Raw genomic sequence first — 26860 nt, forward strand, 5'->3', positions numbered from 1 at the left:
ATTAAAATAACTGTAAAGTAATTTCATTAAAAACTTTAATTCTCTATTGAAGATTATTTCTTAGTAAAATTCACATTCCTCGGCAATCTACCGTAAAAATGATAGATTTACCTTAGAATTTCCTTTCAGATGAGGAACCTTCTTGAAATTTTCCTTCCTCGGTGCCTTTTAAGTATTTCCTTCCTGCTCTTTTTGTTACAGTTATTTTTTTTATCTAGGTATTATTTTGATGTGGAATTAACTCAGCTGTCTGACGAAACGATAAGTCGCGTTTTCCCTGCCTAAAATAAAACTGCAAAAAAAAAAAAAAAAGACGACTGTTTGATCATAATATACGGAGGTGAAAAACTTAAATAAATTCAACCTTACCAGAGCTAAGGCTCCGAGAGCGAAGGATACCGGGAAAAGACATCGACGCTCTCGCAAATCTCACCAAAAAATTTTCATGACGTAACGACACTTCGAGCAAAGCTTTTTAGGAAGTGTTTGACTGTTGGGGTAAACTAGCTCGAGCACCACGCGTAACTGGGATGGACCAGGAGTCTGATCAGTAACTTTTTTTCACTCTTTGAGTCTCTGTCACTATCTAATTTAGCGCCACGTACACGTTCTTAAATATTCTATAACCAAGGTCAAGGACAAACCCAAACACATCTAGCGATGACGATTATGGTACGAGAATTAAGCCCCTCTACAACGGTCAAGGACGCATCACTCAAAAGATAAAAATAAATATGTGATCTCGCAACACATGACAAACCAAGGCTCACAAGACTCGCACAAGGATCTCAAGATAATCTAACGGGCCTACACTTTGCCAGAATATTCCTAGTTTTAGTTGTTCCCAAACATTTCTAAATTTAGTAGTTCATAACAGAAGAAGAGCCAAGTTTGATTCGCATTTGTAAATTAATTTTTTCTCATGTATGGATATGGAGGTGAGCAATAGCGAAAACAATTTTTTTTACAGGATACTGAATTAATTCATATTTCTCTTCCGTCACCAAATGAAGGAGTTTACTGGTTTTAATTGCTCAGCTGGTGTGTACAATAAATTATACGAGTGACAGTACACGTGCGTCGGCTTTCAATAGATCCATGAAAGAGCTTATTGACAAAGCTTTTTCAAGACAAGTTTTATTCACTCTACAAATGTCCTGGTTGATCGACTCATTCAGTCATAGAATTTGCTCTTCTTCAATCAATATTCGCGTTAAAAACTGACAATTTTTCTCCGCCTCATGTACAGTATCCATAAGGTTCTAGAAGCTAAATGAATAAAGAGAAAACCTTCCTTCACTGAGAATAAAACATTGCTAGGTAACGATAGGATAGCGTCCTCTGGTCGTGTATGGTTGTGTATGAAAAAATTGGGCTACATTGTTTTGTGTGAATTGGCTGACAACTGGGTGTCATTAATTTACTAAGAGGTTTGAAAACAACAGAATAGAATTAAGTTCTAAAGGAAGGTGTTATCACAAGTTCGGAATAGTTTTATTGAGCTGTCGAGGGCATTCGTCACTGGAAGCTTTTCAAATCTGCATCACAGCTAACATCTTAGTTTCTCGTCGCAAAAATGTCTTTGGAGGGTAGTATGAGAAATTATTTGGAGTCAGTTGGACTGCGAGAGATTTGCCTTAAAATGGAGAGTCACGGATTTAACCAGATCAGCGATATCTTGAGTATGGATGACGAAGATCTCGCTGTTGCAATTCCTGACGAGGAATCAAAGATGAAGTTTAAGACAGTATTGCATCAAGGTAATTAAACTACTCCTCGTTTTACATCAAAGTCAGTAGGAATGGAGTCAGTCTGGAACGACGATCAAAAGAATGATTAAATTCTCCAACACTTAGCCTTGAAAAAAAAACAAAAACCAAAACAAAGTGGCTCTTAACTAGACGAAGATAAATCATTAAAAAGGTTTTATGAATGAACAAACACAAACGGGGAAAAGCTGCCATTGATAACATTCTCGTTGGTCCCAAGTTGGCATCGAGTGGTGCCAGTTCCTTTTCGAGTTTTTCTCATATCGTATTTTCTTCAACCACTGCAAACTTCGCAAAATAGGTTAATAGTTGGTCCACTAAGTCTATTTCGAAAAACACGTGGTACCTCTTTCTTCATGCAAATATTGACTCGCATATGAATTTGAGAGGGGTCACGTGACCAACTTACTCTAGATATAACAGAAGCAGAAGTTTCAACAGAAGCTGGTCGATAAAACTCGGTAATTAGAGGTGAATACATCGAGTGTGCTTAACAGAGCTCGATCAACATGAAGCATTCACGATGTTTTAAAATTCTTGGTGATTTACTAAGGAATAAACTTATCGATATTTATACGAATACACGGCGTTCATTATCTGAAAGAAAATGTTGCAACGCGCTGAGGCGTAAAACACGTGTTATTGAACAATGGTTTGTATCGAGACATCACGAAATGTCAAAACAATATAAACAGACTATAACTCATGCAATTAGTTTTATTGCATTCAAAAGTCCTTCATTTTGCTGACGGATCCTCAGAAAAAAAGCTCAGAAACTTCCTACAACTTTTAACACGACGTAAATAAAAATGAACAGCAAATTTCACAAATTCACTACCGCCAACATCTTGCTTTTCCATTCTTTGCAAACTATTTTTGATAAGCTTTCCTATTTTGCTTTACTAAGCTGATGATGGCCTTCATAATTTTTTGTCGGATCTAAAGGAATAAATTACAGATCAAGAGAATGTTATTAAAGGAAAACAATAGAAATTTTCTAATTAAGCTCTGTATCTCAGTTTAGCTGCTAAGACTCTGATAGCTACAAAAATTATCAATTGAGTTGACACACACCTGTCAATTGGTTGAGAGTATTATCGGGCGTTGTGGAAAATGTGAAGCAGCGAAAAGGAGAATTAAAAATTAGATCTTGGGGTTAACCCCTTGCGATTCCTTGTCCCACATTTTTTGGTTTTCCCTAATGTGAGAACATTTTTCTTCAACGAAAAATCGAAGCCTAGAACGTAGCATTGCTCCTATAACATTTCCATTAAATACCATATTCAGTAACGTAGTAGTGAGAATATTAAGATAACATCAGATTAGTGATATGGTCTTGATAAATGCATAACATCAGATTTGTTGCTCAAACAAACAATGATAGATATGGAATTAGGAGAATTTACTTTCAGATCTCGGCGGTGGAAGGGATGAGATGAAAAGAGATTTACCATCCGAAAAATAAAACAAAATGTTTTTTTTTTAGACGTAAGACTGGTGAAAATTTGGCTGGACTCTCTTGGTCTTGGTCAGTATTATGACCAGTTCCAAGCCTCTGGATTGAAAAGTCTGGCCCGATGCTCTGGTCTGAGCCTACGGTCGCTGGACAGCGTGGTTTTTAACCTCCCAGGACACAAAAAGAGGGTGTTCAGGGAAGGTAAGGTCGATTATTAGGAAACTAATTCAAGACATTTTAAAATAATAAAAGCTTATAATCAAAAGATTATAAATTGATTTTCTCTTGCTAGAATATGTTATATCTCTACTGACCCCGAACTCGTGTAACTGTAAAAACATAGTGTCATGAATCCATCAAAAAAACACTCGATTACGAAACGTTGACACCTATAGAGCGTATGCAATGAACGATGATACCCAGCCAGCTTTATGGGTACACTTACGATGTGCATGACAACCACAAAAGTTGCTCAATTAGTTGCACATGGTAAACGATAGAAGCCATGCACACTTTCCTGAAAAAAAAGAATTCTCGTGAACAAAGATTTTCCACGGAAAAAGGAAAGCACTGCTAAAGTAACTGCGTGAAGATTTCCCAGAAAGCCGTTTGATCTCATCGTTCATGATTCATGATTTTTAGGTGGCCAAGATTTTTGCAAACGCGTGTATACACCTTAGAAAAACATTTTACCATAGCTACCAGGAAAAGGGTCCCTTTACAGTATTGTTTTGTGGTCACGAAATGTGAACACAGGTCTGGCATACTTGAAACTTATGCTAGATTCGTTTCTTTCAGCTCAGAGCTTGCTGGGATACGGAACAGTGGTGGCAGAGGGAGCCTGGGAAGAGCACGAGCAGTTGAGGGGTGGAAAGTGAGTGGAGAACATGCATAGTTTACATCACGTCACAAGTTTATCTCTTAGAGTACCTCCTGAAAAGTGGTCTCTTTTTATCAGTAATTGAGGGCGTGAACGTGTTACTATTTCACCCTGGTAGGGGCTCCAGGTGAAGGGAGGAATAAGCGAAGACAAAGAGAAAAAAAAAAAAAGAAAAAAAACAAAACGGGCAGAAAAATATTCGCCCTCATGCCGTGTGGGTTACGAGTAGGTATCTTAACTTCCCTTACAGGTTTGGTAAATTTCTTTGTCTCACAGCTGACATTTTTGCCCGTGACCCGCAAGAAACGCGGAATAACCCGAATGAAGGCGCCGCCGTTGTCCCACACCGAAGAGTGAAGTTTATGGTGGATTCTGGAAGTGACATGGTCACACTACATTATGACATCATCAAGGAATTGCAACTGCCTGTTAAGGGTTGTGCAAAGCAGGAAGTACCTGGAGGACAGACACGGGAATTACCATTGTACAGCGCCTGTCTGGGAATTGGTAGGAAAATGCTGAACATTCAGGTAAGAAGGTAATGCGTTCGTTTAGCTATGGGACTTTAACTTTTGATAAATATGTTATTCGTCTTTTCACGAGCCTGGGACAAAGAAAAAATCTGACTCCCTCGAGAAGAATCAAACGCGCTCCGACGCTCTACTATTAGGCTCGAAAGAGTTCTGTGGTTAGTGTAGCCATTACTACGCTCCCTTCCTTATTCTGTTCCCTCACGTGACACTATCGACATTGTTGATCCTAGCAAATTGCAGGACGTGCGTTCCGTATGAAATTTGATCCCAAAGGTTTATCTGTCTTCTTAACCCAAAGTCTGTTTTTGTGGTATTCTAGGCGAGACTTAAATCTTCAGAGATTTCTCTCTTTCTCCTAGCGAGTTCGTTGCCAATTTATCGCATCGTTATTTGGTGTGGTTATTTTCAGATAGTTCCAGACAGTGTTAGCACTTTGGGAACTCCAGTGCTTTGGGAATTCCGTCATCGCATTGATGGAGAAAAGCATGTGTGGCTTGCCAAAGCCGGCGAGTTTGACATCAAACCTTAGAGGGTTCAGCCCTCTAGTCGCTTAAGTTAGTTTTTCATCGCGTTACATACTTAAACTTTGAGGAATTTTTTGCTAATAGTTATTTGTTATTAGGATAGTCAAGCATGCTTCTGAAATATTATTGCGCGATTGCAAATAAAGCTTATGGAACTTGAGTTCATGCGATGTTTCAAAATTGACATAGTTTTAGTTGCAGTATTTATCATTTATTGTCATCAGTGTCTTTCACACATGCCTTTAGACTTGAAATATACTTATTTTCTTGTATGTCTGGTGCTTTGACTTCAAGAAGGAGATCTGCAGAGTCCGGAAAAGGTGTGAACACTACAACCCTCCCCACCCACCCGACCCTGTGCACAACCACTAATTAAAGGAATGATACGATTCGTGTGACGATTGGATTGTAGATTTTTTTTTATTTCTGCAATAACGTGTCCTTTTTATCTCTGTGTCTAATCTGGGATCCTCTAGCTCTAAGAACTTCTGAATTAATCCTCTCGATCTGTGATCAAAATGAAACAATTAGATCATAAGGTGAACTCAGAAAGTAAGGTCGCGCCAAAGTTTGCGCACCTCTTTTAACATCAAATGAATTTTTAAAGAAAGGAACCTACCTTAAATCATCTAAGCACCAGAGCCTTCGGGATAATTAATGACTGGTTTGACGGTGAGTTTTGACAGTCCCGTATCAATGCCATGGGTGTTAGTCGCAGTACACTCGTAAGACCCTGTGTTCTCGACTGTGGCTCCCGCAATCGTCAGACGTGAACCAATCACAGCTCCATTCGCATCTTTCAAGCTTCCTTGTGACATCTTTCCAAGGAATGCCACTGAAAAAAAAACCCTTTTAGATTCTTTTGAAAATGAAGGTTTCTTTATCAAGCCTATTGCCCCCAAATGATTTTTTCTATGTTTACGTTCCATTCATAAACGCCTCCCCTCTTTCCAATTGCTACCTTGATAAAATATTGACTCAATACTCATAAGGAGCAATGGGCGCTCGAAAATGATTATTTTTCGATTCTCTTAAAATGAGGAGGAAAGTGGAAGGCCTTAACGAATCTTGCGAAATAGAGCTTTTAAACCCCTTCAATAAGAACACAACCAAACCCCATTACGAGACCATTTCAGGGCATGTAACCAGGATTTCTACAGTTGCATATTCGGTCGTCATCCTTCAGCAAGTAACTCTGGATGCTGGGATAGAGTCTCTATATATTAGTTCCCAGGAGCTTTCTACAATTGTAGTATCCAAAGTAAAAAGGCTAAGGCAATATGGTCAAAGAATCTCCCGTCACTATCGACACGAAAAATTCGGGAACCATCAATGTATTAAGCCTGTGTTAGATACAAATAATAAGGTATATATATCAATAACAGGTAACTGATACACAGTCCACGCTTCCTACAATTTTTTTCTTGTCCATCTGCTTCAGAACGCATGCAAAATCCTAGAAACAAGATTTGCTACTTACGAGGAATGTTCCGCAAGAATTTCCATTTGAATATGGGCGTTGGCTTCTCGCGTGCAAAACAGTCAAGTGATACGGTTTCCTTTTCATTTATGGTAACCTCTTGCTGAGCCATAGAGACTTTTGGTTTTGCTGTAGAGTTAATTGGTCACTGATAAATAAGGTAATATGAACATTTTGATAGCGTAATGGTACTTTACTCTGCGAAATAAAAAAACGACAGTCCTTTGAATACTACCTAGAACCGTAGTCCAGTCCAGGGTTATGGTTCACCAAACTATTTTGAGTTCACGATTTAGAGCTCCAGCTCAGCTAAGTTCAGTACAAAAGAAAATTTCAAGATCTTGCGGAGCCAAGAACATTGTACTCGACTGTCCTGGTGTAGTAACAAAACGATGAAAGAGTAACTGTTGCATTTTATGGCATAGTTGCTACTTCAGGAGTAACCTCTCTCTAGAAGAGTGTGTGTCGCTCTCAGAAATTCAAATAAACGATCTATACGACCTTAACTGTTCCATCTGGCCAGGTAAAGTACGGCGTTTGCAGGCAAAAACAACTAACCTCCACAATCATTAAGCGAACTTGAGCCAGGTGCGATAGTGCTAGTTCCGTTGGGACACGCGATACAATCTGTCTGCTGCGCTTTGTTCTGATACGTGTCAGGTGGACAATTCAGACAGTTTGGTCCCAGGCCATCCGAGGAGAACCTTCCAGGCGGACATAAGCCTGGAATGAAAGTAAAAATTAGAATAATTCAGAAATCTCAGTAGGTTATTAAAATGAAAACAAAACCTTCCCCACCTCACCTGTCAAGAACTTTCGCGGGACCACGTAATAAAAATTAGCAACATTGTAGTACCATGGCACACGGCGCGGTTGATTCCCCAGGTTAAGGCAAGGTTAATCTTAAAACTTTCGCCAAAGACCTTCCTTTTACAGGGGCAGTAATGTTTTTTGTACAGCATAGCTTTGTCTTTACAGACTTACCGAGATTCAGTCGCAAGTTAAACTTTTGTATTTCGACTGCGAAAATGCAGTTCTACAGGTTGCGCTGCATGTATATCGATATGAGTGCTGGGTGTTCGTTTGCCACTGTTGGTCGCTTAAGATAGTAAAATAGTGATAGTGGTTTGAATGGTTGAAGGATAGTAAGGCTGTTAACTTTTTTAATTGGTATATACTATTTCCCTGAGCTCACATGCAAATTCGTAACAAGAGGGAATTAAATTCAGCGGATCAGAAGATAGGTCGAAGAAATGTAGCTAAAAACGTTGAAGTTGTTAATCTTCAGGGCCCAGTTTTTTTGGAAGGTTGATTAGCGCTAACCCAGAGTCAAATTTTAATTGGGATACCTTTATCCTTTTGTTCAAAAGCCTTTCTATGATAATTTTCTCTATTCTTTGCAGGGCATCCAATCATGAAGTTGTAGACAAAACGAATTGTCTTGAATTCTCTGTCAAAACTTTCTCAGTTCACCCAGCTTTGAATAACCCGGTCCAGTTCTTTTGCAGTATGTTTCTACCTCTTTAGTGTCTTTGCTGTTTAATACCTTTGGTGCTCTAAAGACATCACTAAGTGACTTTTATAAATACAGAAAACAAACTAAATTTTCTCTTTTAGTCGGCGCATGCGTATTATCTGGCCCCAATAACTATATCTACGATCGAAGCAAACTCACTTCTGCAGTAAACAGCGGATCTTGCTCCGGGTAATGAGGAGGTACCTACGGGACACTTTTGGGTGCACTGTCTCTGTCCTTGCTGGTCATTGTAAGTTCCAGCAGGACATGGACTGCAATCTGTGTTCGATGATTGATACATGCCAGTGGGACATTTAGCTGTGGAATGTTTGATAAAATGTAAAGTTTAAGACGAACAGTCAATTACTCCAATCTCGCAATAACTCGAACCAAAGCTGACTTCGTCTACATACATTTAACTCAAACCCTGAATGACTACAAAAACATTCTGATTCACTCGAACTGAAATCACTTTCCTTCCAGTTAGTCATATTAGTTTACAATTCGACCACAATAACGCGAGACCCTTTTTCAAAAGTGAAGCTAGACCATTACTTATCATATCTGTTGCTTCTTTTTGTCAAGCAACTACAACAGTTTGCAAAAACAATAATGTTTTCTATTCCTGTGAGTTTTAATAGTTTTCAGTAACATCTCCCTTTTTCTGCCGATGACTCTAACCTTTCACACGACTCAAAAGTAATTTGAAAAAGTGATAGCAATTTACACTCCGCTTCAATCGACAGAAGACTTTGCTTGTAGAACAATAAAGTAAAATCTGAATTGAAACATGAGCTATACGGAGATGTTTTTATCGCGAATTTTTCGTTTAAACGTACTCCATACCTGTTAAAATAATTGCAAGCTAAATCGTGTAAATATGCAACCCAATTACTAAGGTTACCAAGTAAAAGAAGTTGGCAAAGACATCCCTTACATAGATTGGGGGAAGATGGTGGATGGACGACTATTTTTTTCATACCCTCTCCCATTCCCCAGATAGCTTTTACCCCAGCGTTAGGCCCAATCACTTTGGTAAACTCACCACAGTGCAGTTCCTTCTTGAAAAACACGGTTACATCCATTTCGATTCGACCTTCTTCACATGGCTTGTTCGGGTCTTTTTTCGAGGACACTACAAATAGTATGTCTAACTTAGTAGGATTCTGAAACTAAACGATGACAATTTATAGAAAATATATCCTTCCCCCCTCTACTGCGCCCAACTTCCAACATCATAGTTGACTTTTGTCTTATCTTGAGTTTTCCTGTTACTTTTTTTTCAATTTCTATGTATTCATCACCATTTGATGGCTAATCTAAAAGAACATTTGAGAAAGAACAAGAGAAAGAGAATTAAAGCCATCTTGACCCCAGATAAAAACAGATCACTATACTAAATAATCAAATAAGAAGGAAACATGCAAAGGCTAGGGAGTTTTTCTTAAAATTGCACTTTATATCATAAAGGGAAAAATAATCCTCCCGTTCTTTGCTTCGAAGTTAATGCCAACAGATATGCGATTTCAGGTCTCAAGGACTCTGTAAAAACTAATTTTCGTTCTCGGTTCAAAGTTCTTTCTTTCCTCCCCTCCTCGTTCTGTGTTCCTCCTCCTCATTCAGCCCTCGTCCTCGTCTTTGTTCTCCACTCTTCCTTTCCCTTCCCATCCTTCTTCTTCTCCTTCCCCTCCTCGTCTTCATAATCGTACTTTCCCCTTCTTCGTCGTCGTCGTCCTCCTTTTTCTGTCCACGTCCTCGTCCCAATCCACGTCCTCGTTCTCCTCCTTGTCCTTTAACCCCTTCCCGTCCTTCTCCTCGTTCTCCTTATTCTGTCCTCGTCCCCGTTCTGTCCTCCACTTCCTCCTTCTCCTCCTCCTCTTGTTCTTCTTCCTTTCCCCGTCCCCGTCCCCGTCCCCGTCCCCGTCCCTGTCCCCCTTCTCTCCACACTCTCGCTCTGGACGGGTGCATTTGATGAATATCCCTTAACTCTCATTAGCAACAAATAAAAGAAAAACATCTAACTCTTGTCTCACCGACACAATCAGGAATTGTGGCAGAAGGGCTCCAGACTCCATTTCTGCATTGCCAAAAGTATACGTCAGGTGGTTGCTTGTACAGATTACTTCCACTGGGGCACTGAATCTGGCAGAAGGAAGATGTATGGCCCACCTTAGAACATGTTTTGCTGCCACCAAAGGGGCCATCAGGGTCGTGGCAATCCGGCACTAAAGATAAAAATAAGTTTTCATGGTAGTCTCAATTTCAAGAGGTCACACGGCGGTTTGGCTCATGCAAAACAAAAAGCTTCGACAGTCGAACTTTAGTTTCATGTGCGGACGTTCAATATGTCAATAATGCAGAAGCTTTGATTTTCTTCTATAAACGCTTTCGAAGCGAGCCAATGCAATGCCTTCCTTTCTTTGACAATTATTGAACGCATTTTGGTTTTCTTTTCATTACTATAAAGTTTTTCATTATTTCAGCGCGAATAGTACGCGCACGGTACAAGAAGAGAAATAGGAACCTTCAGTTATTGTCTTTTCTCTCCCCCATGATTAGCCTCTTTCTGAAGCTCAAGCTACAACAAAACATGTGCGGTGGGAGGAGAGACACATGTAGGTAAGATTCAATTTGAAATGGTAATTAATTAATAAATTAATAATTAATAAATTAATTAAATAAATTAATTAATAAATTAATTAAAGTAATTAATAAATGGTAAGGTTTCTGCCCCAAGAACGGAACCCAGTAACCCTACTCATCATTCAGGCCCACCCTTTTAAAATGACTCCAAACAAATCGGACAGAACTTACGTTTGAGTGTCACGGTGAACTCGCATTTTGCGGTGTTTCCTTCTGCGTCGAACGCTCTGTATTCAACTTTAGTTGGGACAAACTGGAAAACATGTCCACTTTTATATTGGCTTTCCACCTTTATAACCTTGACATTGTCATTGAAGGTCGGCTCAATCCAAGAAACACTTTTAGGTGCGTCGGAAGTTTCATAGATATCACTGGGACAGCTGATAACTTTAGGAGGCTCTTCATCTATAAAAAAAAAATTCGTGAGATTCCTCGCGTTTCCTCTGGCAAATTTGTATTCTTTTGGATCTTTGCTACCTCGTTTTAAACCTACTTTTACGCATAAGAGAGATCTGAACACGAGATCAAAGTAGCAAACTTTGTTAAAAGCTTCACACGGGTATGGAGTGACATCTTTAAAGCTGTTACACTTCTCTAATGCTACCTCCTCATTCATTCGTTCATTAACTCACTTACCACTGATAGTAACATACATAGAACAGCTGGCGGTTCCTGCTGAGTTAGACACTGTCCAATCGACTTTTGTTGTTCCAGGCGGGAACGGGTAATTTTTGGAGATTTCAGGCGGGTTGACTGTTATTTCCTGCAAATTTGAGATGGGTAACTTCCACTCAGCGCTAACAACAGCTGTATCTTGTCCTGGAGCTAAAACTTTTCTTATGTTAGCCGGACACTCGATCCAAGGCTTGCTTACAACTGAAATCAAGATCAATACTTGATCGTAAAGAAATTCTTTGTAGCCAGCCAAGCAAGACCGAAACAGAAATAAACTGCCTCAGATAAGAAATGAAATTAGCTAAAATTATCAACGACAGGAAATACAAATTTTGCGAACTGGGCTTGGGCAAAAATTTTGTCGCAAAATACCACTCAGCTTTTCGTCAGTGACACGAAGTTACCATGTCGCACTTGCTATGATACTTTCATGTGTTTTTTCACATGTCCACCCACCCCAAAACTACTGGTAATAATGATAATGAAAATTGCAATGACACTGACAAGACCTGATGATTACGGTGGAAATGACAATGACAATAAAGATGACGACGACGAAGACGATAATGATAATGATAATGAAAATTAAAATGATGACGATTATGATAACAATAACGAAGACGATAACAACAACCGTGTTGTTATTACACGACTCGGGCAGTCAGAGGGCCCATAACTAAAATCAACCAATCAAAATGCTCTATTGCCGGTCAATATTCGCTCAGTATTGGACCGGGCACTGTCCCGAATGGTCCCGAATGATACCGCACTTGTGTCTCTTTGAACTTCAGTCGTATAATAAATCTCTTATTAACCAATCTTGCTCTTGACCGTACTGGAAGAATATCGGCCCTCGGTCTTTTTTGTACGGACCGAGCGCAGCGAGGTCCGTACTGTCAAGACCTCGGGCCGATATTCTCCCAGTACGGCCCTCGCGCGTGGTTAATAAGATATATATAATGATATTGACAGTGATAATGATGATGACGACAATAAAGGCTAAATCGATAACGATAACAAGCATGATGTTGATAAAGATAAAACACAAATAAGGCCTTTCATCAGATAAGTTTCACCTTGAAAATTACAATGTCACTAACCAGACCTGACAATTACGATGACAGTGACAATGACAATGACGATGGCTTTTACGATGACGATGACGATGATGTTGATGAAGAAAATTAAAATGATAACGATAATGATAATGATGACGATGACGACAACGGTGATAATGACAATGAAGATAGCGCTGACTAGAACGATAATGATATTGATAACAGTGATGATGGTGATAATGATGACGACGACAATAATAACAAAAATAATAATGATAACAAGCATGATGTTGATAAAGACAAAAGACAAGTAAGACCGTTTATGAGATAAGTCCTAATTTGAAATTTCAGAATAATCTTCCACTTCAGTCCGCGGGGTTCACCAAAACTAAGTACAATTTACCAGAAAATTCATTCCTTTGTCATTGAATATTAGTTATTAGTATAATTTCAGAGCTGAGCAAAGAGTTTCCAGCAATCTGATTGGTCGAGCGGTTCCTTATATGACGCTATATAAACCGCTCCGCGCGGTTTATAAAATGTTAAAATAAAATGTTAATAAATGTTACTAAAATGTTATGATTTTAGACATTTCTCTGTTGTTCAGCTCTGAAATTCTACTAAAACAATTATTCGTCTCAGGTTCGGTGAATATTGTCGAATAATCCCCTCGACTTCGTCTTGGGGATTTTTCGACGATATTCACCTCGCCTTCGGCGAATAATTGCTAAATATTAAGAGCTGATAAGAAACAATGCTCTCCTCCTTTTCGTTTTCCATCAAGTTGCATAGAAACATAAATAGAGAAATTAATAGCCAGCTTAGTATATATTCTATTTCCTCTTTTCTTTGCAAAAGTAGAATGTTGAAGGCTAAGGTAGAAAAGAATGTCCGAGTTTACGCATATTCGATAGCTTTTGTTCTGAGTTGAGGAAAACAAAACAGACCAACAGAGAAGACAAAATAATAAACAACACGAAAAAGGAAATTTTTAGTTTACTTAGACTGCAAGTCGGTGTCACTCCGCTCCAGCTCTTGTCCTTTAGGCACCGTCTAGTCCCCAACCCTGCGAGCTGGTAACCGCTGCTGCAAGTGTACGTACACATGTGTGTGTAACTTACGCCAGTAGTTGTGCAATATGAGGGGTATATATTTCCATTTGCAATTGCTGGCAAGGCAGGACACTGAACGGCTGTTAACACACAAGCACAAAATGTTGTTTTATTTTTTTTTCCACAATCAGGACGCATCAGATATTTTTTACGCGGTCAGAATGCAGAGAATAAGTACCCCCATAAGTGACCAAGACAGAATTTCTCCTTACAATATCAATACAATATCAAGCAGACAAGTGATGAGAATAAACAGATATATCTATTAGTGGATTATTAATAGATTCAATACCAAATACTCCGAACTATGACAAACAGTGAGGAGAATTAAACAATTCTATCATGGCGTAAAAGGTTAAAGGGCCCACGTGCTTTTATCTCATATTTATTTTGAAAACGAGATGTTTCTTCAATTAAAAAGCTTCTGTATGCTGCTTTTCTCACCCCAGCTTTAGATGCAAAACGCTATAATCAAATAAGCTTTATATATATATATATATATATATATATGTAACTGCAGACAGAGTGCACACTGTTTCGACCTATGTGGGTCTCGTCAGTGCAGTGCAGACACTGGGCCAAGCTCTGGAATAAACCATTGCCTGGGCGCTACACTTGTGGGACCAAGTGCAGGCATGTTGCCATGCGAGAGTGCTCAAATCACAACTAAGGTGATGAGCTTCGCCCGAAGGCTAAGTGCATGGCAACCCCAGTGTAGAGTGCTCAATCGCAAGGTAGCCAAAAGGCAAAGCCAAGCGAGAGCTATCTAACTGCATAGTGTAGCGCCCAGGCAATGGTTTATTCCAGAGCTTGGCCCAGTGTCTGCACTGCACTGATGAGACCCACATAGGTCGAAACAGTGTGCACTGTCTGCAGTATATATATATATATATATATATATATATAAATGAATATGTCGAATCGGTTTCTTATTTTTTGCCAAGGAGAGGAGAGGAGTCGTTACCAATTCGTATTCATTGCTTCTACTAAGTTATTTTACATTTGATTTCTAACACGGTTTTATCTCTTTTAGGCCCTCCCTCCGCCCAATACAGAAACATGTGATCGGACAAGATAGAATTTTTGGTACATTACACTTTTTTCGACCAACTTTGCACCAACCACTAAACACTTCCACTCTAGCGGAGGATATTTTTCAATTTTCGCTTAAATTGAAACGAGGTAAAGATGAGAAAGGAAGGCAGCCGGGTTCCCACCCTCCTCGTGTTATCTTGCGTGATTAGGAAGGCCTCAATGATAGGGTGGGGGGGATTTTTTTTTTCGCCGTGTTGGGGCTAGCGATTAACTTTATTGAGACCTCCATCATTCGGAAAAAGTCTCCGATATGAGCAGTGAGCCTCAGCGATATCGAAAATTTCATCATGAATGCAGAGTTCATATCACGAAAATTTCAGCCCTACTTCTTCCACAAGTACAACTCAATTTTAAAAAAAGTATAGAGCAGAAAGACGGCTGACTGAAATATCAAGTGACGAAAGATTTCCTAAACTTACGGTTGCACGTGCCCATGTTTCCCTCCCACCCGCCAGATTTGCTACAAGTAAGAGTTCCGTGTTGGATATCATCAAGGACGTAACCGTCTTTGCACGTCATCACGCATTTATCACCAAAGACATTAGAATCCAGTTGAGCGCATCTTGGTGGTGTCAGATTACTTCTGGAGGGGACACTGAGGGCACCGCACTTGACGGCTTTTTTTTGGACAAAAAAATAGAAATAATTAGCTCTCAAAGGAAGATGGGGGAGGGGGTGGGGTAGGTGTTGCTTTATGGCGCGAAATACCGTTGTTGGTCAGCAAAACTGCCTCCAGATCTCCCGCGTTCAGATTCTACAGAAGCAGTTACGAATGAGGTTTGGAACGATACTGTGGCCATATTTGACCCGTGTGATCCGTTTTATGGATGTGAATTGGAATCAATTTGAGTGAGAAGTCACAGACTTAAATAACACGTCTAATCAGAATAATCTGGTGTTTACTTGATCATGAAGAAATAATAATTTATGTAAAAAGGGTGAGTTCAACGTTACTGATAATATCGATGACAATAATAATGACAATCATCAACCATAAAACAAAAAAAAAGCTAAAAAATGATAAGTGCGGAGCAACTCGGAAAACTACAACAGCAAATAAGTAAGAATCTTATTGATTGATTGTTACTGCTGTTCACCTTAAAACGCCGCCTTCGTATAAGCGCCGCCCGTCGCAACGAAAACGGTAAACGGCATTAATTTGCAGTAACATGAAATCCAGCAAATGCGGCAACCCATACTCCTTTTATCTTGAGTACAATTTAAACAGATTTGAAAACTGCTTTTTCAACATTCCTGATCAAAATTATTCATTACTGGTCATGTTCATCAACATATAATAGGAATGTTTGATCGTTTGACCTAATCGTCCGGGTGAGAGTTGGGACTGAGAAGGACTGTTGATGAATACGTTCAAAACCCCTAGCGGAAGTCATCTTCGTTGAGCATTATTTGTCTGGTTGGTAAAAACTGATTGGTAATGTTTTCGGTGATGCTATTGATCGTGTGAGAAGTTATTTAAGTTAGCTTACGTTGACAGATCCTGTTATTTGCTCCCTGAGTGTATCCTTCCTTGCAGACGCAAAAAAAGGTTCCACCGACATCTTTACAGGTCGAGACTGACTTGTTGCAAGTATCATTACCCGAGGAACACTCATCTATATCTGAAAAAAAAAAAACAAAACAAAACAAAAAACTAAACAAAAAAGCGATTGATGACGATGAAAAAAACAAAACAAGACAAACAATGAAAGAAATAAGAAAGTCAACACACTTAAAGCTCTTTTTCATGGCCAAGACAGATCTTCTGCTACTTAAGTTACATCGCATTTTGCCTCAATATATATTTTCCAGGCACCTAGTTACTTTATAGACGCACCTAGTTACTCAAAATACGCATCCAGTTACTTTAAAGACGCAATGACACCGAAAGAACTTTAAAATACTGTTTCAAAAAATTGAAATAGAGTGCGTTGTAATCTATGAAAGAGTTTCATCTAGTCCATTGAAGGTGTTCATTTCAATAAAGAGAATTATTATCCAAATGTGCTTCGTAGAGTGCAAATAACGCGCGAGACGAGTACTCCAGAAATATCCGCGAAATTCGCCCGCATTGAAATAACGATTTGGCCTGTTGGATAATAAATCTCTTATTAAACGCTTTGTTGTGTAGTATCGCTGAGTATTTTTACTCGTAGTTTGTTTTTAGACTCGCCCTACGGGCTCGTCAAAATACGGCACAACTCGTAAAAATACTCAGCGATACTACACAACAAAACGTCTTATAAGATATATATATTTTCCAGTTTTGTTTCGCGGCAAGTAAGTTTCGCAGAATCAAACGAAAAGTGCATTTGGTTTTCGTTTTGTTGCGGTGTGATGAATCAATAATTGTTTACTTGCAAATGTCAGAGTACCAAGGGCGAATTCAGGGTACGGATGCGCGGCAATTTTCACTGGCCAACTACAAAGGCGTATTTGTTACAGATATTTAGAGTTGCGTTATGTGTTACGTTACCGGCATCACCTGGTTCTGTCAAAATAACTTACTTTGGCGTGTAGTACTTCTCGGTTCGTTGAGATTTTTGGACTTTGGAACGTGACTCGAGATTCGTTTTCGCTTGCTTGAATTTCAACTGTTAAACTTGCTTTAGTTTTTATAAGTAAACGGAATAGATTTAACAGTATTTATACCTACATGTTGACGTGCAATAGAGAATTACTTCGTCACAGTTTTGAGTATTGTCAATGTGATTCTTACTTATGCAATTCTTGGGATTTGAGTTCTGGTAGCCATCCTTGCAAATGCACTTATAATCACCAGGAGTGTTCTCACAAGATTTCGACGTTACTGGATCGCATGGTTGTCCCTGTTTGCAGTCATCCACATCTAACGAACAGATAAGAACAAGTAAAAGGAAGGTAGCCTCCAGAAACCTTTGTGAAGTTTATTTCCCCAGTTGAATAATTCTACACAAAAATTACAACTAACCATATTTAGCGATTCCAAACCTTTCCATTCTATAATTTTACTGGGGACAGCGCCATCTTTAAATTTACTATGTAACCTGGCCGCTGACCCATGACGCACTTGTCTCATTTCTTCTTCATTCCGACTATTAAAGGTGTTTGAACGATCGAGACCCACACCAAAAGGCAACCTTGACTCAGACTAATTGTAATTTGAAATTGCCAGTGCTATGCAATGTGGCTCTGCTTATATGGCCAGATGACTCAGTTGTTTTAAAAAACAACAGTGGCGCCGTAGTCGTTCACCCATTTGAAGAGAATTTCCGAGGCAATGTTTGGAAAGATAAAACAGGATAATAAGGCCCAGTTTAATGTTTTTGAAAACTTAGTACAAGACAGAGACAATTTTTTTTTTACAATACCTTCACACTCGTTGTTTGAATTTGCCTTTTTTACGTAACCAGGTGGACATTGGCAGTAGTATGAGCCCGCGGTGTTGTAGCACTCGGCAGGGTAGACACAAATGGGGGGACTTTGCTTACATTCATCTATATCTTCGACTGAAATCATTACAAATCAAAATGTGCTATTGAATCAGCTCCAATCTGCTTTTCTGAATGGCTAAGCAGAAATGCCTGTTTGCGACTGGTTCCACAATCTACGTATACAGGAGCCCATTATTTACATGAATAAAAATTTTTGTCCAGAGGAAAAAAAACCTTGTCTGATGGCCAGAGTTTTCAGATTTCATGGTACAACCCCATCCAAACCTTCCCTTACTCCACTGCAATACATTATTCGTTTTTGGATTGTTCTTATTTGCAGGGCAATTTTGTACTTATCCGTCACTGCTCCAGAATATCATGAACGATTTGAAAATGTGTCTATGAAATTAAGAAAAAAACTCATTCAAAACCTAATTGTTTTTTAAAGCAATTATGATTTGAATAAGTTTTTTTTATGGCGAATTAAAATTCACCATATTCCAGAAAATGGACACTTTTCATTGGTTTGATCAAGGGTTGAAGCTCAAATAAAAAATTTACAATGTTAGTCGTACTTTCTCTCGTGTCTCAACATATACGATCGCTCGGGTTGCAAAGTACGAACGCTGACGCACAAACCAAAAATGGTGAAATAATTGTGTAATGACCAAGGGACTAAAATTACCCTGAAGTAAATTTTCCTAAGTTTATTGCTGCAGACCTCGTTACCGCAGTTGAACATGCAGTGCAATAGCTTGTCGTTAGCAATGTTCGTGTCGATAACAAAACAACCAAAACGACTGCCATTACACAGAATATTTCGATTCACGGAGGTCACGTGATCTAAAAGGTGGGAAAACTGATGAACAAGGAACCCAGCTAACAAATTGGGATGACTGTTAACATCTATTTAGCTCAAGTGTTACCTACCGTCACAGTAGCCTTTGTCCTTATTTATTTTAAATCCACTTGGGCAAGAGACTAGAAGACAATTCAAACTTATCAAAAATGATGGGAATTAACTCATCAAGAAACAATTCAAATCACGGAAAGTTATCCACTAAAAGTATCTCTGATTAATTCTTTGACCTGCAGTGAACAGTGTTGAGTCTTCATTCGTGGCATGAAAATTGTGCGGGTTCTCACTGCAATATTGCGAATCTTGCTTATGGTCATCGATCCGAAAAATTAGCTTCCGCCCAACGAAAAAATTCTGAAAAAATAGTTTCTCTTCTGAATTACGTAACAACTCGGAAATTTGACGATATTCCGTTATCTTCTTTGTCAGTGTTCCGTTGCTTCAATAAGAAATCTGGAAAACTTTAGTTCTCAGCAGAAATTTCAATTTTTTTCGAATCGCAAACATTTGTTCCCACCAAATTGTTAAACCTCAAAACTAACTGTAAAAAGTTAGAGGAGTAGTTTGGCAGTTTTTGAAAACTTCTTCCCCCGTGAAAATTAAAACGACCCATCCCTGACGGCGTTTTCATAAAAAAAGCACGTTGTTTTTTTTTTTTTATATGTTCAACGCTAATATTTCCCAATAATTCCAGCAAACTACTGAGCCTTTAAGCATGCGCAGTCTTACCCTCGCTATTACTCCTTATTCCAAATCCTAGAGTAAAAAAACTTACCCAATTTACTTTTTATCCCAGGGGTATAGGAACGAACCAATTTTGTGCTCCGAATTTTAGTCCTACAAACAACTCTCTTGACTGATCAATATTCATTAAAAAAATCTCAGCAACGCACAACGTGAGTAGAACAGTTACTTACGGGTTAATGTTGTCCACTTGTTTTTGGGGAGCCATTTGTTGTACTTAAAGATACTATCTATGGCACCCTGGACTTGGATAGTGATCTAAAAAGGAAGAAACTCTACAGTGAATTTTATATGCCACAGGAGTACATCATGTGAACTAAAAAAGTTTTTAAGGATTAACGATTTCACGGTTACATAGACACATCAAGCAGTCGTGATCGCGAAGACAGTTGACAGATTTTTTTTTTCAGACTTTATTTTCACAATTTGACTTGTTTTGTCTAATAGAGAGATTACTTAATCTACAAATGAGTATTTTCTGCTGAAAACGGACCTCCTAGCCGGGAAAAAAATTGGGGATGATTCAAGCAAAGCTAAGCCTTTTACACACTTTGCCGAAATAAATCATTAGGTGAAACTCCTTTTTTTCGTGATTCATTCTCTTAAACAGCTAAAGAAGCAGCTCAGTGCGGAATATGATTTTTAAAGTTACACTTCTGCGGTTTTGTAGCATGCGAAAATGCTAAAATACCAACATTTCAACTTGACATTTAACAAACACTGAAAAAGTGTAATATATCAACAGTCAAAGATCATATGGAGAATTCATTTTTCTGTGCCCTACACTTGATGGCTTGATTTGAAAAAGTTGGAGTCTGCTGGTTGACTTCTGCGGCCCTCGGATTGGTTTTGATCACTTGTTTGCCCCCCAAATACGCTGTGAAACTTCAAGCCGTTTGCATCTCTTCGGTTTAACACTCATTTTACCTTTTCAAGTTTCCAACCTGGTGCAAGCCCACTATTATCACGTTTGATCTCCATCCCCGTGACTTTTCCAATGTCGTAATCGTTGACATCAATGATTGAAGTTCTATAAGTTGTGAAAGGAAAAATGATGTAATCGATACTAAAAATATCACATCAAAGCTAGATATTTTATGATCAAGCAAAGTTAGCACAGCAGTCTAAATGAAATATTGTTCTCCACATGCATGGTAGATTTTATTGTTGTAAATCAAATTGAGCGTCATGAAAATCTTTTAGCTTAATTTTCGGCACGATGCCTTGTTTTCAGGGGTGACGCTCAAAATCATAATGCTCAAGTTTTGGAGCATAGTTAATCTAACCGATCATTATATGATCGATCATCATCATATTGACACCAATATCATCATCGTCTTCTTTATCGTTGTTATCGGCATCATTATCGTAGTAATTAAAATAAATTTCATCATTACTTATCCTTCTCGAAGTCTCCTTTTATTTGTCTTTCTATCGGTCCTCCTTCTGAGCCTCGAATTCGGATGTAAACTGAAGCGTCAGTGCCGGCCCAGTCTTCATTCGCGGTTTTAACTGCCACTAGGTAGACTGAGAAATATCATTCAATCAGTTAAAATGTCGGGTAATCAAAAGGGCTATTAGAGGGTCTCAATGGGAGTTAAGCGTGTGGCGTGAAACGTCCACAAAATTAACCGTGTGTCGTGAAAAAGGGAAAAAATTAATCGTGTGTCGTGAATTATTTTTGTCCAGATAACCGTGTTGTTTGTAGCTTTTCCTAGCCTCTGAACAATTATTTGATGTATGTGGTCTTTTTGGTACTTTTTTATTTTTATGCACCGTGAAATCGCGAAAATTTTAACCGTGTACCGTGTTTGCTACACCCCCATTGAGACCCTCTTATTAGGATCTCAGGGAAACCTTAAGGTGAGCTGCTTTACAGACAAACGTTGAGCAACAAATTTCAAATACATAACTTTACATCTGTTCAGATTCCGATTTCCTCTGCGGGAACAAAGACAGAAGCCACTAGACTTTGCAAACACTACTTAATATGAACTGCTTAACAGACAAACGTTGAGCAACAAATTTCACATACATAATTTTAAATCTGTTCAGATTCCTGTGCGTGAACAAAGAAGCCACTAAACTTTGCAACGCCTCCGTCATGTCTCGTCGTAGCTCTCAGCTAGCATCTGGCAGGTATATGTTCAAATTCCCGATATCGAAGCCTAAATTGTCAAAGGCTCTTTCTTTGCAATTTCTTAAGTTGCAGCTTACTTGCGAGGTTCTGATGTGAATAACTTTAAAATTACGGCATTCTGATGCGTTGCTTCAAGTTGCGACAGCTCACTGAGTCTCTTGCACGCAACAAATCATGTTTTGTTGCACTAGGCCTCAAAGTATCAAAATTATGTCAATCGCATCGAAAATTCAGCGTAATTTTGGCTTTCAACTGGTAGATATCTCTTACATATCAAACTGTTTCCCCACTGCGATGAACATTTGTTTTTGTCGGTTCCAGCCTGGCGCGGCCGCTAACCCAGATGCTCTCCTGAGCAAATTTTCAAAATGGCGGACAAGCCAAAGAGACAGATAAGAGAGCCAAAGCGATTCTGCAACGAATACTCAGCATACACCCCTGTTAAAAAGGTCATTTCACAGAGAAAAGATACAAAATTGTATGATATTGAAGTCACGGAGGTTGACAAACCCAACAAGAGACTGAAGTTCACTACATTGGCTACAGTACACGCTTCGATGAGTGGAGACCCTTCGGGGTTCTGTCCTCGTGTACCGGTTCACAAGAGCCAATACAAAAGACCAAGCAATACACAATAGCTAACCGATAACTCCTAAACAAAGAAAGAACGATGGTAATTCCCTTGTGAACCGGTACATCAGGGCAGAACCCCCTTCGGGGACGGTGAAGCATCTGAATATTTTCCTTCGAAATTGTATAGATTAGTAGGCTGCAACAAAAATTATTGGACGACGTTTAGGGTAAAAACAGCAATCTAACCTGAAAAAATGTATTTATCCCGACTCTTTCGGAAAATAACTTTACAAATCTTACTTGTTTATCTCGTAAGTAAACGATGGTGAAGCGCTTTCCGAGCTACCCGATTCTTCTCCCACTGCTTTCACGCTTATAAAACAGGAAACGAGCAAAAGGAGGAAGGTGTGGCTGTTTTGACTAGCCATTTGACGAGGTTCAATCTGCTCCTTGTTCGACAATTTACATATCAAAACAAAGGAAATTTGTTCCTCTCTTTGATTTCGGCGGTACATTTTCAATTTGCGCTTGTGCAAGAGAGAAATCGCCCAAGACTCCTTGCTCGGTCTTGTTTTGACCACGAACGCCTTCTTAATTTTGACGGACCCGCTCGGGAAAAGGTGAAAATGACGAGGGAAAGACTTTACTTTGTAGTACAAATATACACAAAATGGAAAGCCATGATATTATAGTTCAATATTTCGGTGGTACATTGTTAACTTTTTATACAGAGATGATATAAGATCAAGATGATATAGATGATAATAACATCGCAAGATGATATAACATCCAAAAATCGCACTCGATTTGAGTGGGCCGATGAAGTGGGCGTGCTCACGAAATTCAGTAAGAGGCTATTTGTACCCTGTGAGTTTGATATGTAATTAAATCTCTAATCGCTCTATTCTCAGTTATTACTTTCTCAAAACCCTCCACAAGAAGGTTGAAGGCGTTAAACATAACTGCCCGGAGGTCGTGTAACTGAGAAATTTCAGGATCAAACAAACCTGGAAGTGATAGCATTCTTAAACTGCTCTAATAAAAATATTTTTTGACGATCGAGTTAAAAGAGGGCTTATATGAAAAATGTTTTAATGTTAACAATTTCTCTTCTAAAAAGACGAAAAAGATAATTCTTTAAGTAAGAAATGTGTATACCTAATTGGTAATGATTATCAACTGAGCGAGTTCAATTATTGTGCCATTTTCCAAGAGAGTTTTAAAAAAGGGCACATTTTTTTTATCAAATTGTCGTACTATAGGATAGTGTTTAGACCGCAGGAAATAGCACCACAATCTGCCTTCCTTTTATCACCTTGTGCAATACAATCCAAAAATCTTCAACAGCATTCTCAAACCTGTTCTTTCTTGCGTCAAGGACTAGGAATCAATAAAACCAATTTTTGATTTCATGGAACGCAGAAAATTTAACTTTGACCGAATACAAGACATCTGTACCTTAAAAAATTATTAATTTTTGAACGAGCCAAGCTTCCATAATCCATGGTTGAAAAGGAATTGTGTTTTTTTGTAACACTGATCGTTTTCCACGCATCGCAAACGAACGAGTTTTCTTCGTGTAATAATCAAAATCTAGCTGCTTTATGTCTACTCTTTGTCAAGCGACGAGGAAAAGACTGTTTAGTTCATGCGTGATCTACAGTCGCCGAAAACTGAGGAACAGGTTTTCAAGACAAAGGTTCTCTTCACAGTGTAAACGACTAAGTTTTTCTCATGCAGAAGTTAGATTATGCAACAGAGGTAAAGAAAACAATCCTTTTAAAACTGGTTACTTTGTTAATTGTAACGCCTCCGTTCTAAACATTGCCATTCAAAATACAATTCAGTTCTTAACACGACAAATTTTGGAATTTAAGTCATTGGGAGCGTCTATTCTGAAGGAAAAACCGATCAGTTTATGAGACATGCTTTCGCCTTTTTGTGAAAAACGCGCTCAATAAACTAACCTCAGTCAAGTCTAAGTTGGTAACTGACGACTCTAAATCTTATACCATATTTCTGCCAGATATTCAATTTCAGGTTAAAAATTTTGTGTTAAGAATCCTACTGGTCGTTTTCCAAAACTAATGATTTTAATTTACTGAGAGAGTATCAATTGTTGTATTTACTGATTCTCGTCATTTGAGTGAAATATTTTGTAATTAGAAATTAAAGAGATTTGCAACTCACGTTTTCCTTCGGAAACGGTAGCTCCGCAAAGTACGAGCGTAGAAAACATTAACCAAAGCATTTTTTTTCGCTTTGACAAATTCTTGCGTTTTAGAGTCATGCAAAGGGTTTATAGTGCGTAATCTTGTTTAGACCGATAATAAATTTCAAACCATCAAAAACCTTGATTTTATTCCCAGCTGGGTAAGCCATGTCAGTCATGTTGTCATGGCCACGAATTCTTGCTTTCACAGCTGTGAAAGAACAAATCTTGTTTCAGTAAAATGTTACTCAACGTCACGCACTGAGTCCTGTTTATCACCTCATAAAATGAATTCATATCATTACTATATGAGAAACCCCGGCTGTGTTTGAACTCCTTGCAACTCGGTAAACAGCACCGAGGAAATTTTTTTACGATTTGGAAATTTTCCCTAACAGATAAAATGTAACTGGGTGATTCGTGTTGGTTGAAAATAGAATGGAAAAGATAAGAACCAGTTGCTTTTCTCTGTTTCTTCTGATCTAATGCGATTATTGTACGCGGTCTGATTAGCAATGAACGATTTGAAGCTAGTAACTGTAAGTAAGCCGGTAATGCAAAATGTGTTTTTCGATTTTTCTTTCCTAGAGTTAATTCGCCAATTAGCACTTAATAAAAATCAAGCTTGGCGTTCTCCCCTTTCTCTTTTTTATCTGCATAACTAATGATCCACTCTTTGCGCCATTTCAAGGCCTTGTTGCCAAATGTTCCAGTTTCTTTCTTATAAATTCTACGGGGCTCCCAGTAAAGGTGCGAAAAACAAATTTTAAACTCTTCTTCGTTCGAGAAAGTTGTCCACCAATCCACGCCAGGGAGTGTTTCAAAAAGCGATTTGTCAAATCACCGGCGCCACCACAAAACGGTGTGTCAGGTTCTGCGAGAAAATTGCCGAGCTCACCAAGGCCTTTGTAAATAAACTTAATTATATATGAGCCTCATACAAGACAAGAATTCCAAAAGCTGTCTGAAAGCCCTGATTTGAAAGACATCATAATATAATTTGTTAAATGACTCGTAGGTAGTTCGATAGCTTTGCTTATCCAATTGACATTCCCGACCAACATTTGTTTTTTCTTTTTCTATTTACAACAGTGAAACTGAAAAAAATTGTTAACAGCGAGTTCCTCAATAAAAGCGCGTGAATCGTATAATAATTTCTTTTAGATTGAGGTTAAATTAGCGAAGGAGACAAAATTATAATTATTTGCAACCGATCATTACTATCATTGGTAGCCGGCCAATATGACCTCAAATAACGCTGAGCGAGGTTTAAACTTCGAAAATATCAGTTCCACACTCGTTACTGATTTACATGCAAAGATTATCTGGAGCTGCCAGCTTATGCAAACTCTGTCTTGAGTTAATTATGACACATATCCCGTAGGTAGATTTCTGAGAATTCGGTAATAGATCAAAACAGGTTGAAGAGGCTAAAAATTGTTTCCTTATGCCTGAAAAACCTCTTGTCTGTTGTCTGTTGAAAAACTGCAACCATAATTTTGAGTTTGTTGCTTTGACAATGGCATCTCCCAAGTGCTCACCCACATTCACCAATGGGTCTTAGCCCAGACCCAAAAGCTTGCCATAGGAAAAAGGCATTACTAGTTTTTATAACTGTGGGTTTATGCAAGTTAAAACAGGTTTGGTGACTCCAACAAAAAGTGGTCCTACTGTGGTGTAACACCCTGTGGAATTTTTTTTTGTTTTGTTTTGATTGTCATCATTTTACCCTTAGGCTCTGTTATTTTGAATATTAGTATTTCGTTGTTCTACGTCAATCGGTAAAACATCAAGCTCTAACATCAAGGATGAGTCCAGTTTTTAGAATTCTATTGCGATCAGCTGTTGATAAAGATGTAGGTTCAGAGCCACCTTATTTCCTGATGAATTAGAGTTGCCGTCTATCTTATTCAGAAAATTTGTAGTTTAATTGTCATCAACTTAATAGAGCTGCTACGCTTTGAGAGAGGGAGACGAACAGACACCTCTCCCATTAAACATTCGCTTTTCAATGGGCGTCCATCGTGGCTGATTTTTTGATCAGGACTCCGGAGCGTAGCCGAGTAAAAACGAATCATAAGATCAAATAATTCCCGCACGTAACATTCTTTTAAGCACGTGATTTAAAGGTGAACGGGCGGATGTTGTTTATAAACAAAATCAGCAGATAGAAAGCAT

General features: G+C 38.6%; 2 protein-coding genes across 2 annotated transcripts; one reads left to right on the forward strand and one right to left on the reverse strand.

Moving 5' to 3' along the window:
- The first annotated feature begins 838 nt into the window (after positions 1-838).
- Positions 839-5322, forward strand: LOC111344613 (ankyrin repeat and SAM domain-containing protein 1A). The gene is made up of 5 exons (XM_022951856.2): positions 839-1760; positions 3256-3426; positions 4024-4099; positions 4356-4635; positions 5048-5322. The coding sequence occupies exons 1-5, from the start codon at positions 1577-1579 to the stop codon at positions 5165-5167; spliced, it is 831 nt and encodes a 276-aa protein (XP_022807591.2). The 5' UTR covers positions 839-1576; the 3' UTR covers positions 5168-5322.
- A 241-nt stretch (positions 5323-5563) lies between these two features.
- On the reverse strand, positions 5564-24836 carry LOC111344612 (uncharacterized). The gene is made up of 19 exons (XM_022951855.2): positions 24661-24836; positions 21155-21284; positions 20685-20787; positions 19931-20015; positions 19085-19135; positions 18092-18229; positions 17461-17589; positions 16232-16363; positions 15161-15358; positions 13535-13726; positions 11438-11677; positions 10973-11206; positions 10192-10383; positions 9204-9293; positions 8318-8476; positions 7201-7365; positions 6643-6771; positions 5782-5997; positions 5564-5669 (listed from the first exon to the last, which is right to left on the reverse strand). The coding sequence occupies exons 1-18, from the start codon at positions 24758-24760 to the stop codon at positions 5792-5794; spliced, it is 2673 nt and encodes an 890-aa protein (XP_022807590.2). The 5' UTR covers positions 24761-24836; the 3' UTR covers positions 5564-5669; positions 5782-5791.
- Between the last annotated feature and the right edge of the window lie 2024 nt (positions 24837-26860).

The sequence above is a fragment of the Stylophora pistillata genome, chromosome 9 (genome assembly GCF_964205215.1).
Source record: "Stylophora pistillata chromosome 9, jaStyPist1.2, whole genome shotgun sequence".
NCBI classification, from domain to species: domain Eukaryota; kingdom Metazoa; phylum Cnidaria; class Anthozoa; order Scleractinia; family Pocilloporidae; genus Stylophora; species Stylophora pistillata.